Source organism: Rattus norvegicus, chromosome 19 (genome assembly GCF_021556685.1).
Source record: "Rattus norvegicus strain SHRSP/BbbUtx chromosome 19, alternate assembly SHRSP_T2T, whole genome shotgun sequence".
In the NCBI taxonomy this organism is placed as follows: domain Eukaryota; kingdom Metazoa; phylum Chordata; class Mammalia; order Rodentia; family Muridae; genus Rattus; species Rattus norvegicus.
The window spans coordinates 19,031,000-19,043,976 of NC_141552.1; the positions used below are offsets into that span (position 1 = coordinate 19,031,000).

The window sequence follows — 12,977 nt, forward strand, 5'->3', positions numbered from 1 at the left end:
AGTCTTTGGGTAGTGGCTTAGTCCCTGGAAGCTCTGGTTGGTTGGAATTGTTGTTCATATGGGGTCTTAACCCCCTTCAAGCTCTTCCAGTCCTTTCTCTGATTACTTCAACGGGGGCCCCGTTCTCAGTTCAGTGGTTTAATGATGGCATTCAGCTACGTATTTGCCGTATTCTGGCTGTGTCTCTCAGGAGAGATCTACATCCAGTTCCTGTCGGGGCTTGCACTTCTTTGCTTCATCCATCCTATCTAATATCTGTATAGGTATGGGCCATATGTGGGGCAGGCTCTGAATGGGTGTTCCTTCTGCCTCTGTTCTAAACTTTGCCTCCCTATTTCCTGCCAAGGGTATTCTTATTCCCCTTTTAAAGAAGGAGTGAAGCATCTGCATTTTGGTCATCCTTCTTGAGTTTCATGTGTTCTGTGCATCTAGGGTAATTCGAGCATTTGGGCTAATATCCACTTATCAATGAGTGCATACCATGTGTGTTTTTCTGTGATTGGGTTAGCTCACTCAGGATGATATTTTCCAGTTCCATCCATTTGCCTATGAATTTCATAAAGTCATTGGTTTTGATAGCTGAGTAATATTCCATTGTGTAGATGTACCACATTTTCTGTATCCATTCCTCTGTTGAAGGGCATCTGGGTTCTTTCCAGCTTCTGGCTATTATAAATAAGTGTGCTATGAACATAGTGGAGCATGTGTCTTTGTTATATGTTGGGACATCTTTTGGGTATATGCCCAAGAGAGGTATAGCTGGATCCTCAGGTAGTTCAATGTCCAATTTTCTGAGGAATCTCCACACTGATTTCCAGAATGGTTGTACCAGTCTGCAATCCCACCAACAATGGAGGAGTTTTCCTCTTTCTCTACATCCTTGCCAGGATCTGCTGTCACCTGAGTTTTTGATCTTAGCCATTCTGACTGGTGTGAGGTGAAATCTCAGGGTTGTTTTGATTTGCATTTCCCTTGTGACTAAAGATGTTGAGCATTTCTTTCGGTGTTTCTCAGCCATTCAGCATTCCTCAGCTGTGAATTCTTTGTTTAGCTCTTAGCCCCATTTTTTAAATAGTGTTATTTGTCTCCCTGAGGTCTAACTTCTTGAGTTCTTTGTATATTTTGGATATAAGCCCTCTATCTGTTGTAGGATTGGTAAAGATCTTTACCCAATCCGTTGGTTGTTGTTTGGACCACACCTTCTGCTGGCTCATATCAAGGACATGGAAAAAGGAAGTTTGCTTTATTAATTTTCCTTCTTCTTCAGGATTCCTGCATGTACTGAAGACCAGCTGAAATATCCAGCCTTATGGACAAAACCGTTGAGGTCCTGGAGTTGCCCCATAAACCACACAAACTCTGACCTCACTTAGACAGGGATGGTTTATTGAATGCCCACTGTAAGACTGATCATCAGAGACGTAGCTGAGAATTTGTCAGGCTAGGACTCTGGACATTTTTCTATGTCAGTTTATAAAGACTAAAATGTGAGCTCATAGGCAGGTGCTGGAAGGGCTGTCTGGTTGTCAGCCCTGACTCAAGCCATTTTAGACAACAAAGGTTCATACTGACTTTTTATCTGTTTAAAGATTTATTTATTTATATATAAGTATACTGTAGCTGTCTGCAGACACAGCAGAAGAGGGCATCAGGTCTCATTACAGATGGTTGTGAGCCACCACTGGGATTTGAACTCAGGACCTCCGGAAGAGCAGTCAGTGCTCTTAACCATGGAGCCATTTCTGCAGCCCTCATATTGACCTTTAATTTTATTGGTCCTACATGAAGCTTATAATTATGAAATTTAAGATTAAGAAACCTCACAACATAAAGAACTTCCTTCCAGTGGTTCGGGAATGGGTGGGTGGGGGAGCACCCTCATTCCTGACCCTGCTCTGAGTTAAATTATTTTCAGACAACCATGACAGGCAGACATATTACAGCAAGAATATGAACTATCTGGCAGGCATGGAACAAAACGGCTACAGCTATGCTAGGGGGATTGGCTTCAACAGGGGCAACTACTGCATTTTAGACCTTCCATTCCTTGTTGAATTAGCTGTACCACAGCCTATAAACCATTCTAATAAATTTTCTTTCTCTATATACAGTCATTCTAGGAGGGATGATTGGTTATGCATTGTTAAATGCAATGCTGATCACGAAACCCCATCACTTCCACAGCAATATGCAAGTGTAAGTAAGTTACTGAACAATTGAACAGAAATTAAAATTTACTGCATTTATTGCGTGTATCAGAAGGCATAGGGAACACCTGGCTGCTTATATCTCTTGGTCTCTATAGAGTAGTGGGAGAACTGAGACCCACTGAGGAGGTCTCTTAAGCGAAGACCAAACTCCTTGCAGTGACACTGGATTCCAGGCTTGTTGTCCTGTTTAGGCCTCACTGTGGTCTATGTACACTCTATGCATTCTCCCCATGCAGGTTCACATGGACTGAACTCAGAAAGCTGGGGTTGGCAGAAAGATGCATGGTTAAATAGCCCACCAGGTTCACATTGTATCAGCTTGATTTAATCTAAGGACAAAGAAGTGGAGTTTCTCTGATGGCTTTCTTCTAACCCCTTGAAAGGATCACTGGGGTTTGACCTCAGTACTTCATACTTCTTGCTGGGTCAGCAACACTCAGGGAAGCTTGAGATTGCCATAGGCACAGTATTATGCTAGATATACTGAGTAGATGATACTAAGATGTTCAGATGGTCATACCCATTTGCATGAGTTCTTAATGTGCACCTAAGGAAAGAGAGATCAAGGTCTTCAGAATAGGAAGATCATTTCCAGTTCTTTTCTACAATTCCAGTCTGAAAGACTGGTAGGGAGAGAATGGTAGATAATCAAGAATTCATAGATGATGCTTTGAAGGAAGTGTGGGTTTCTGTGCTGGTTTAGACAGGGTCTCAATTATCCCATGTTGCCCTCTTCCTACCTGGCCAGGTTCACTTTGAGCTCAGATAAACCTGCTTCTACTTTCCAGTAGACAGTCTTACAAGAGTGGCCTCCAGGGACTGTGAGGACAGCATTAGCCTTTGACAGTTGAGGTGTGTAACCCACAACTATAGTTTTAGCCACTTTGTTCCATGTTTACCAGCTATTTCAGATTGTTGCTGTCTATGGCTGACAATCACGGACACAGAAAAATAACCTGATAGAGAGCAAGGACATGGTGATCACATCCTTTCCTGTTCTGTATGTTCTGGATGAGGCTTGTTAAAATTCCAATATTGCAGAAAGCTTTATATAGGACCCATCACATTAAGCATCCCAGTGCACTGTTCTATCTAAAATGGCCTAATCAGAACTGACCACCAGATCACACTTCCTGCAATCCTCATATGAGAAGCTTGAGCTTTTTGTTTTGACTTTTTTCTTTCTTTCTTATTTTTTGCTGTATAAGTTGAGAGGAAGATATTTGGGGCCATGGATCTGCCCCCAAAATCTAGGGTATGGATCTGATCAATCAGTGTTGGTGTGTGCACTCAATACAGTATCCATTTTTTACTGTGACAGATGCTTTTGTGTTTGTGGGGAAGCCCATGACCCAGAGCACAAGTGCTGGGTCCTTGCTCTATCCACGTAGTGATGTGTATAGCCTCGTCCTACACCTTTATTTGCACCCCCTATATCTCTTGACTATTTTATTTTTCTGATAGAGGCTCAGCTTCTGATAGAAGGCCTGTCAGCAGTGCTCCTTTGGCGACATTGGCGCAGAAAGGAGAACCCCACAAGCAGCATGAGGTTCCCTTCATTGGTGGCTCCAATATTGCACTTTTGTCTGCCAACTGGTCTCCACACTTTTCCTAGCACCATAAAGACTTCAACTCTTTTAACTAAGGAATTTTCTGGCAATTGTCAATTGCTAAGCACACGACTTCATGAGTGTTCCCCTAACACACGCCCATGCTGTAACCTACCATGCAGACTATTTCTTGATGTGATATAAAGCACCTGTACATAATGAGACAGGAGAACTTTTGACTGCATATTCAAGCTGGTATGAAATCTCAGGAAGTTTTAATGGCTAACATTGGTGAAAGAGGACAATTTGAGTTAGTGAGACATTTTTTGGGAAAGATTTGAAAGGAAACATTCATTTAGATGCATAGGAATTACTAAGGTTTTGTAATCAAGCCTTGAGGAAAATTTGGCTTTGGAAGCAGGAGATGCTCAGTGGCTCTCCCCAGGAAAGTCTCCTGGAAAGGGCACCTCAGCTTATGCTCAGTACAGGGAGAACATTAGCAGGAGGCAAAGTCTGCTCCCCATGACATCAGCTGTCCCTTCTTGGACATTCTATTGTCTCCTAGAGAGTTCTGGCATCCTCTGTGATGTCACCAGTGTTGTAGTGACGACCAGTGCCCTAGTTTCTCTCAGTCTGAGTCTGGCGGTTACAAGCTAAGACATGTTTTCCCGTCTTCGCAAGCGTTTTGGGAGGGGGAACATCGATTGTGGAGAGACTAGAGTGAAGGAGTCTGGCCTTTCGTCTCAAAGTAATGATGGACAAAGACAGCACTTCTGGGGAATGTTGAGTAAGTTCTGGGCAGTGTATTTTGAGCTTCCTACCGGGGGGCTGCAGGCTTAAGCTGACCTTTCTAGCAATGGGCCACAACAACTGGAGCATCTGAAAAGGAATTGAATTTCCATGAATATCACAATTCCTTAAAGTCAAGGATTTCAGAACTTTAGTTTCCCCATCCCCACTGGGAGGATATGGTAAGGCCAATGCTATTATTCTGTGAACTTCTGGTCTTTACTTTTCAGTGCATTTGTTATGTTACATTGATATAATAACACCATCAGTATTCATGGAGGGTCCACCTTTTCTGAGTTTAGACAGGGCAGCAATGTATTTCACTATCACTGCTTCTTTAAATACAGTGGATATCTGACAGTAGTAACAGGGAGAGATTGTGCTCCAGGCAATAACCTTATGTTCTTAGACCTTCTCTGATTTCTTCTAACTGGCAGGGTCATCGTTTGCTTTATATATTAGAGGTTGTATGTTACAAAATTTTTTTTTCAATACCAAAACTATTTGGAACGTGTAGACCAAGATTCAGCCTGTAACCTATTCATACTTCTGGGGCATTTGGTATTTCTCATAGGGACACTGATAAGTCTGTTGAACATATCCTACCTGGAAATGCGTTTTAAATCCATGTTTCTAAAATACCAAAAGTATTTGGAACATGTGGACCAAGATTCATCCTGTAACCTATTGGAACTTCTCGGGCATTTGGTATTTCAAATAGGGGAACTGATAAGTCTGTTGACCATGTCCTCCATGGAAATGTGTTTTAAATCCAAAGTTGTTGGCCTAGAGTATCAGGGTAGGACATCTGAGTGTCTCCAATCACTCAAGTCTTGTGGATGGTGAATTTATCATCTGAGTTCGAACCCACAGGGGTGAGGGTCCTGAAACCAAGCTGTACCCTGTTCAGCTGATGATAATCCTGGAGAAGCCATCTCCGTGGTCCATGTAAGCACCTGATGTCCGGCATAGGGAACACCTGGCTGCTTACATCTCTTGGTCTCTATAGAGTAGTGGGAGAACTGAGATCCACTGAAGAGGCCTCTTAAGCATAGACCAATCGCCTAGCAGTGACACTGGGTTCCAGGCTTGTTCTCCTGTTTAGGCCTAACTGTGGTCTATGTACACTCTATGCATTCTCCCCATGCAGGTTCACTTGTGTTCTTCTACCTACAGACGCTGGGAGAGAAACATCATCCCCTGGCACTGAACTAAGCGAGAATCAGGCCAAGAAGGAAAAGGAGAGGCTGATTAAAGAGCTGCAGCTCATTACCGAGGAGAGAAATGACCTGAGAGATCGCCTGAGGTTTCTGACAGAGAGATCCATGAAGAACAGGTATGAATCGCTCCAAATGCTCTTGTTTCATTCCTGGGTCTGCAAGGTCACCTTCATCTTATCCTATTAAGGTTTTGGGTTCTAGAAAGCTGTGCCTCCCTAACCACCCTGTGCTAAACCTCACCTCCCATATAGAGGAGATTCAGAACCTTGACCCTTCCTGAGGAGCGAGATGGAAAATGGACTCATCTGCTTCCATTTATTGAAAAGCAGAACTTGTGGTCTGAATGAAGAATTCGGGGATAAAGTCAGGGAGAGTGAGTGTCTAGTGTGCATTTGCAAAGCCCTTGACAGATGGTAGCTTTGCAAGATTGTAATTGCAGTGAGTTTATGGTGAGTCTCTGTACTTGCTAGGCAGGGGACTGAATGCTGGAAGATCCACGCAGCAGCCTGAGGGGCCTGGTACCAAACTGTTCATCTCAATGCTTGACTAGAAGGTCTCAGGCTCAGGCCTGTTTGTTATTGTCTGTGTGTCTTGCCCTCTGAGACAGCAATGGTGGATGCATTTCTCCTGGATTTCACAGTACTCTCTGTTTCCATATTTCTCTTTCTCTTTCTCTGACTCTGTTTTTACATTTCTCTTTTTTGTGGGTATTTCTCAGTCTGTGAGTCTGTATGTGCATACATCCAAATGCATATGTACAACATTTATATGTTTATATTTCCCTCCACACTTGGAATCTAGGGGTCTATGTCTTGGCCTGAGTATTTACCTGTAACACATTCATGGTGATGTGAATGCTTTGTTCTGGGAGCCCCACTGTCAACAGCACAGTTCTTTGCCTATGTGGACACGTTTGTCTGTTTATTTGTATTCCTTGTGCAGATTATAATTTTGTGTTGATATATGGTCTGTTATCAAAACAGGAGAAAAGTAATCACCGGTTTCTGGGTGTGTTGGGGTGGGGGAGCATGGAGAGGTGTGGCCTAGGCTCTTGATAGCTCAACTGGCTTGACTGCAGATTTCCTCTTGATTGAACAAAGGGAGCCAGGGAAGCCTCCATCTGGATGCCGATTTCTGGTGTCCTGGACGCAGAAAAACACGTTTCTGAAGCTGAAGAAGATCCAATATGTAGAATTCAGAAGGTGTCCTTCCAGGACTGGGGTAGTACAGGACCCACCCTGAGCTCATATATTCCTAAATGCTGATGTTCATTGTATTCTATCATTTGGGGCCAGGCCACACTTCAGGCCAAATCCATATTATGAAGACCTGGAGAGAATGGAGGAGGCGGTCATGTCAATTCTGCACAACTTAGAGATGGAGAACACTGAGATCCATGAGACCAACCATAAGCTGAAGAAGGAGATTACCTTCTCTAGGTAAGTCCTGGTCAGAAAGCCTATCACCTGTGGAATGGCCATTTCTGACTTTCTTTGTTCTGGATTGGACGGTCTTCAGCTCTGGTTCTATCTCTTGTGCTGTTTACACATCAGTGTGCCAGGGTCATTAGGACTCAGTTTTCAGTTCCACAAAAGACTGTTACTCATCCCAGGATTGTCTAGGCATCTTCAGAAGATAGAACAGCACTGATTGAAATCAGCAGGTTATTAGGCTGACCTGGACCTATGGTGTCATACCAGGTTTTACAAAACTCAGTGTGTGGACCACATGGTTAGCATGACCTTCTCTTGGTTCTACTGACCTCCTTTGAGGGTGTTTGCCCACTACTAATTGATGTTGCCCCCATGCATTGGGCTTTCATGGATAGTTGTAGATCCATGTTCTTTTTGAGAGATGTGGACACTAATTGGTGCTCAGGCCAAACAAATAATTTATTCTTCCCGGAATTTACTCTTTGTGGTTTGTGCAGCAGCCTTATATGTATCAAAATGAATTCTATTAAGTCTTCATGGGTATCTGGGTCCTGGTGGAGTTAGTGGCACTCGGGAGTGGGAATGGGAGAAAGGGGCAGCATGATCTTACTATGCAGACTGTATTTCCAGAAACCTGCTCAGCCAGCTCCTGATGGAGAACACATGTAGGAAGGAGTTGGTCCCACTGAAGCAGGAGAGCAAGGAGGTACATCTTGATTGTGCACTGAACCAGAAATATTTGGTTGACTTCAACAAGAAAGATAAAGACCAGCAACGTCCAGACCCAGCGTCATCTGGTAGGGACGAGCAGCTGTGTTAGCTTAAAAATATCTGATAAAGGTTGCCAATTTGATACATCTTTGCTCTCTCCTACCACCTTTCTAATTTACACTCACAACCAGCCAACCACCTCATGTAATGGAATTGTTCATTGCTCTGCCTATGCACAAGTATTCTGGGAAGCCAACCACATTTCAGAAACTGAATTATTTTGCAAGTATATTTGTCTGCTCTTTTTGAAGCTGCAGTATAGAAATGGTGACAGATTAATAACATACCTCATTATTGCATATCCACGTGATAGATTGGATGCTCTGTAGAGTTTTGAACAAGTTCTTGGTTCTTTGACAAATGACACTCTGTGGTCATGTGACTTCTTGTGTAGGAAGCACCTTTGCGGGATAAGAACAAAGTGCAAATGTCAAATTAGTACTTTCATTGGTTTTAACCTTGGTGACATATGGACATCTACTTTCTTCCTGCCAACCCAATGAGGTTCCTTCCATTGCCCTGTTCTTGGTTTGCACTGGTATAAGTCTGGGTCCCATATTGGCAGCCCACATTACTTTGAGGCTCTCTGGAGATTTTGCCCTTCCCAAAGAGTTAGCAACAATGATATCAGTTAAAAGGTCCATGTTGACTGTCCAATAGAACTGAGATGGTAGTAGGCAGCCTTCTGACAGCTGCCTTGCATTTCACCACCAAATCAGTGTCTGAAAAACTGCCTTCCTCTCCCAGGTCTCAGAAAGTGCAAGAGAGCTGGAATTGGACACACAGCAGTAAGAAAGCTTCCTGAAGAATAAGTTGCTTTCTCAGGAGTCCCTGATGACAAATATCCTGAATGGTAACAAATTTTTTGGATGAGTATTCTTCCTCAGAGTTAATTTGTCATTGCTTAGAGACCCTAAATTTATATACCACTAAGCCAGCCTGACTGATTGAGGTCTTACTTTCTTCTCAGAAAACAGCACTTGAGAGACAACTTGGGGGACCTCCTTTCATTATGTGTGCAAGAGGAGAAACAGCAATACATCTGTGCTTCTAAATGTTCATTAAGAATATGCTGTTTAGAAATATTTTTGTTATGATTTTAATTGAAATTTTCTTTTTGTTGTTTCATATTTATATGTTCTTGTTACTGTTTTTATCTTTTCAAATATTTTTAAATATTTTAATTTATTTGTTTTAATCCTGTTTTGTTGTAAAAATGAATTCCTTATGAATAAAAATTGAATTCTATCTCTTGACTCTTAAGACTATCATTCTTATTCAAGGGTTCTGTCCCCTCCTGTGGACTTAGAACTGACAGGTGGAGATGGATCTCTGCATGTTCCATGGATCCTGGGCTAATTAGTGAATTCAAAGTCACCAAGGGGTACCCAGTGTGACAATGTCTTTTGTGTGGATAATGTGGCTGTTTCTCGGACACACACTTTATGAAGTAATCACTGACATGCTTTACCCAATTGTTAGGGTCCATGTGGTTCTTCTGAGAGAGCAGCAGATGCTCTACCCTGTGAGTCATCACCACAGCTCCTGCAGGTGCTTTTGTCCTTCCACATCATGTACTGTATTAGGTGGACAGGATCACCTCCAATCAAATAAAGAGATCTCAGGAGATGTGTATTCACAGGAAATTTACTGAGCTGTGCATGCTCAATGTGTTAGCTTGCCAGCCATCCCTACAGGGCTCTGGTGTTCCCACTGCTCATTGTGGGTCAGGATCATCCTGCAACATCACTTAGTGTCCATATTAGAGCAGATCTTTCACCTATTATCAATGATGACCATATTTATTCTGCACATCTGACAAAATACAGATCGAAATTAGCTTCCTGTTGGCCAGATTGGCATAATGAGTTTTTTGATTGTTAGCATGAAAATTATTTTAATCTAAGCAGTTTAGGGAAGAACCTCAAGGACACCCATAGTGAATGCAGCCTGCAGCTGTGAACACATGTTTCTGTTGGAGAGCAGGCCTGTGCAGGCCCAGAACCTAGGTGGGACAGTTCAAGCTACCCTTTTTCCATGGCCAATCTGGGATCATATTGAGAATGTATTTTTTCCAAGTGACTGATTTCCAATTTATGGAATTGAACTAACTTACTGAGAATGGAGGTGACTCAGGAGTTAAAGTACACAAGGACCAATCCAGTATGTCCACAAAAGCTTGCTGTCACCCCAGGGCTTTTAAAAGCTCAGCAGCTAGAGAAGCAATGTAGTATTTGGTTATTCTCATGCTTGGGTCTATTCATTCAGTATAAGCTGAACATGACACAAAAGAGTCATCTGTGTCACAATAGAAGCTAGTTGTAACTAGATTCCCCCCACACTATCACATCACCACCGTATTTGAGGTTCTCAGTTACTATCTAAGAACCTGGAAGAGGCCTGGGTCTTGCTACACAAACTCATAATTTATGTCTTCATGACACTGTGTGCTTTGTTCTGTTGATGCTACCATTGGCATACAATACCTTGGATACTTTGTGCTGACATTTGTGACATGAGACAATAGTTCATGTCATCCTAACCTGCATAAACTGTCCTTAGAGTACGGTGTAGTCAGAGGGGCCTTTTTTTTCTCTCTGAATTTTCAAAATATTTCCAGTCTTCAGACAAGTCTTCAGCCATTGTCCAGTGCCTGTCTTGAGATGTCCACATTGTCTCCTGGGAGTATTCATCCAGCCTGGTCTGTAATTTTGTAGAAGAGTAATAGGGTTCCAGCCCTAGGATTTAATTCAGTGTGATTGTACTTTCCAAACATGCTCAAAGCCCTACATTCCACCATAGCCTGTGTGCTTTAGAGAAAGAAAATAAAGAACCACATTGCACTTGAAATTTCTCCTCCAACAAAAGGAGAGCCTGCATAGGGCCTTTAAGTAACTCTAAGTCCCAGCTTCTGCATAACTCCCTCCATTGACTCCATTATTGGTGTATTTTCATTACTGCTCACTTTATTTTTGGTGTGCAAAGAACGTGTACCATGTCAGTAAAGTGTGTGTGTGTGTGTGTGTGAGAGAGAGAGAGAGAGAGAGTGAGAGAGAGAGAGAGAGAGAGAGAGAGAGAGAGAGAGAGTTTGTGTTTGTTTGTGTTTCTGTGCAGGTGTTTGTGTATGTTCATCCATGAACTCACTATCAATTTTCATAAAATGACTTAGAAGACTGTAATGAAAACTGTCGAGGTGCATGCAGACGTGTGTTACTAGTGTCCCACGGCACCTGGCAGGTAACACTGAAATGGTGGTCTACTATAATACAGCCTAAAAACAGGCTGTGGATGGTTTACACAGAGATTGTGACGTCATCACCACTAGAGAGAGCAGCAAAAGCTTCATTTATCACATGCCGCTGTTACCAAGATGAGGCAAAGCCTTATCCTACAGAGAGTCTGGTATGATTTGATGGCAGGAAATAAACTTAGTACTAAAATCATTCAATTACAAACGAAGAGGATAATACAAAGAGTCATAGGAAGCAAGAGCTGTTTTTTGAGGAGATCCATAAGAGAAACAACCCCTTTCTGAAACTAAGTACACACCACAGTGTCAATACCTAAATTATCAAATCAGAAATGAAAAGGGGGATGAAGCAATAGACATGTGAGTGAATTCAACAATCATTAGGGCTTCTTCAGAGTCCTTCACTATAGAAAAGTGAAAAATCTATTTGATATTGGTAATTTTTCTACACAGATAACAAATACCAAGTTAAATCCAAATGTGGGATTTAACTCATAAGATTATTCTCATAAGAAAATAGATTTAAACGATGCCACTACAAAAATTAAAAAATATATATGAGGGCCACTAGGCTTTAATGCAGCCTTTCTACCAGACGTTTAATGACGACCTAATAACAATAGTGCTTCAATTATTCCTCTGATTTGAAAGAGAAGGAACATTGCCAAACCCCTTCTCTGAGTTTCTCTTTTTACCTAGAATTCCTGAGTCTGTTGCTTCTTCCATTGTCACCCCAGCTGCAGGGCGAGTCTGTCCCGCCCCAGAGCATATCTGCCAGTTGACAGGGCTGGGTTTTGCTCTGCTTGCCCCTGCTCCTGCCCCCGCCCCTGCTCTTGCCCCTGCCCACGCCCCCGCCTCACACCCGCACTCTACATCGCCTCCGACCCATCCCCCCTCCCAGTCCCACCACCGCCCTCGACTCAGACCTGTCCCAACCCCCGCCCCCAGCCTGCCCTCGCCCCTACCCTGCCCCCGCCCCGACCCCCCCACACCTGTCCTCTCCTTCACCCCCCCCCCCCCCGGCCTCCGCCCTCACCGCTGCTGCTTGCGTTGCTACCATTCCGTCTTCGACTCCCCTGTCGACCCCACCGCCACTGCTGCTACCTTCTCCCACTTCTTCAGCCCAAGACTTTTGAAATCCCGGCTTGCAGTGCTCTGCACTAGGAGGCTAATGGAGGTGAGGAGAGCCTAAGGGACAGACCCCAGGCCTGGCCCCAGAGACTTGTGTCTCCCCCCTCCCCCGAAGTGCTTTCCCGCAGTTCTCCATTCTGGGTTCAGTTTGTGGGGACCCCAGCAGGTGGCAGGCTTTGCTGATCCTCAGGTGTGAGTCTGGGACAGTGGTGGGACTTATGGTTGAGGGAAGTCTTTCAGGCAAATGCAGGCTTTTCTCAAACTCTTGGACCATTTGGTGCCCTCCCTGGGGTCACAGGACCTGTGGAAGTTGGGAAGCCACTTTTCCCTGTCCTGTGTGACTTTCCCTGCAGAGTGAGCTCTCCTGCAGGAGATACTCTCACCTGCTTCTTTAAAAGCACCTGCTCCTCAGATCCAGATCAGTTGTGAAAACAGGCTTCTCCCTGTCAGTGTGCCAGCTCCCCCTCCCAGCTCAGAGCTGCCACACCTAAGGATCCTCCAGCCCCAGTACTGGTTGGGTCTCATGGAGGAGTTAGAGCAAAGTGCTCCTTCTGAGAAGTGACTCAGAACAGAAGGTTCCTACAACCCAATGAGGTCTCTTCCAGTTGCCCTGTTCTTGGTTT

General features: G+C 43.7%; 2 protein-coding genes across 3 annotated transcripts in view; one reads left to right on the top strand and one right to left on the bottom strand.

Annotated features, from left to right (window-relative positions):
- Positions 1–12,977, bottom strand: part of LOC147998989 (disks large homolog 5-like) — a 40,783-nt gene that overhangs the window by 12,535 nt on the left and 15,271 nt on the right. Inside the window, exons 4-5 of one of the 2 annotated variants that reach the window (XM_087595869.1) lie at positions 10,517–10,676; positions 8,261–8,374 (exon numbers count right to left, since the gene is read on the bottom strand). The gene's annotated coding sequence lies outside the window, so the exon portion shown is untranslated. The remainder of the gene's footprint in view (positions 1–8,260; positions 8,375–10,516; positions 10,677–12,977) is intronic. The other variant, XM_087595870.1, reaches the window with a different exon arrangement.
- Positions 4,396–9,221, top strand: LOC147998990 (disks large homolog 5-like). Its single transcript, XM_087595803.1, has 6 exons — positions 4,396–4,547; positions 5,726–5,885; positions 7,065–7,208; positions 7,833–7,999; positions 8,721–8,826; positions 8,944–9,221. The coding sequence occupies exons 1-5, from the start codon at positions 4,421–4,423 to the stop codon at positions 8,783–8,785; spliced, it is 663 nt and encodes a 220-aa protein (XP_087451929.1). The 5' UTR covers positions 4,396–4,420; the 3' UTR covers positions 8,786–8,826; positions 8,944–9,221.

Excerpts from the sequence above, each read along its gene's own strand:
- LOC147998990 (XM_087595803.1), top strand. The coding sequence starts at position 4,421 with ATGTTTTCCCGTCTTCGCAAGCGTTTTGGGAGGGGGAACATCGATTGT. Across the intron at positions 5,886-7,064 it reads GAGAGATCCATGAAGAACAG|GCCACACTTCAGGCCAAATC; the intron begins GTATGAATCGCT and ends ATTTGGGGCCAG. Across the intron at positions 7,209-7,832 it reads AAGGAGATTACCTTCTCTAG|AAACCTGCTCAGCCAGCTCC; the intron begins GTAAGTCCTGGT and ends CTGTATTTCCAG.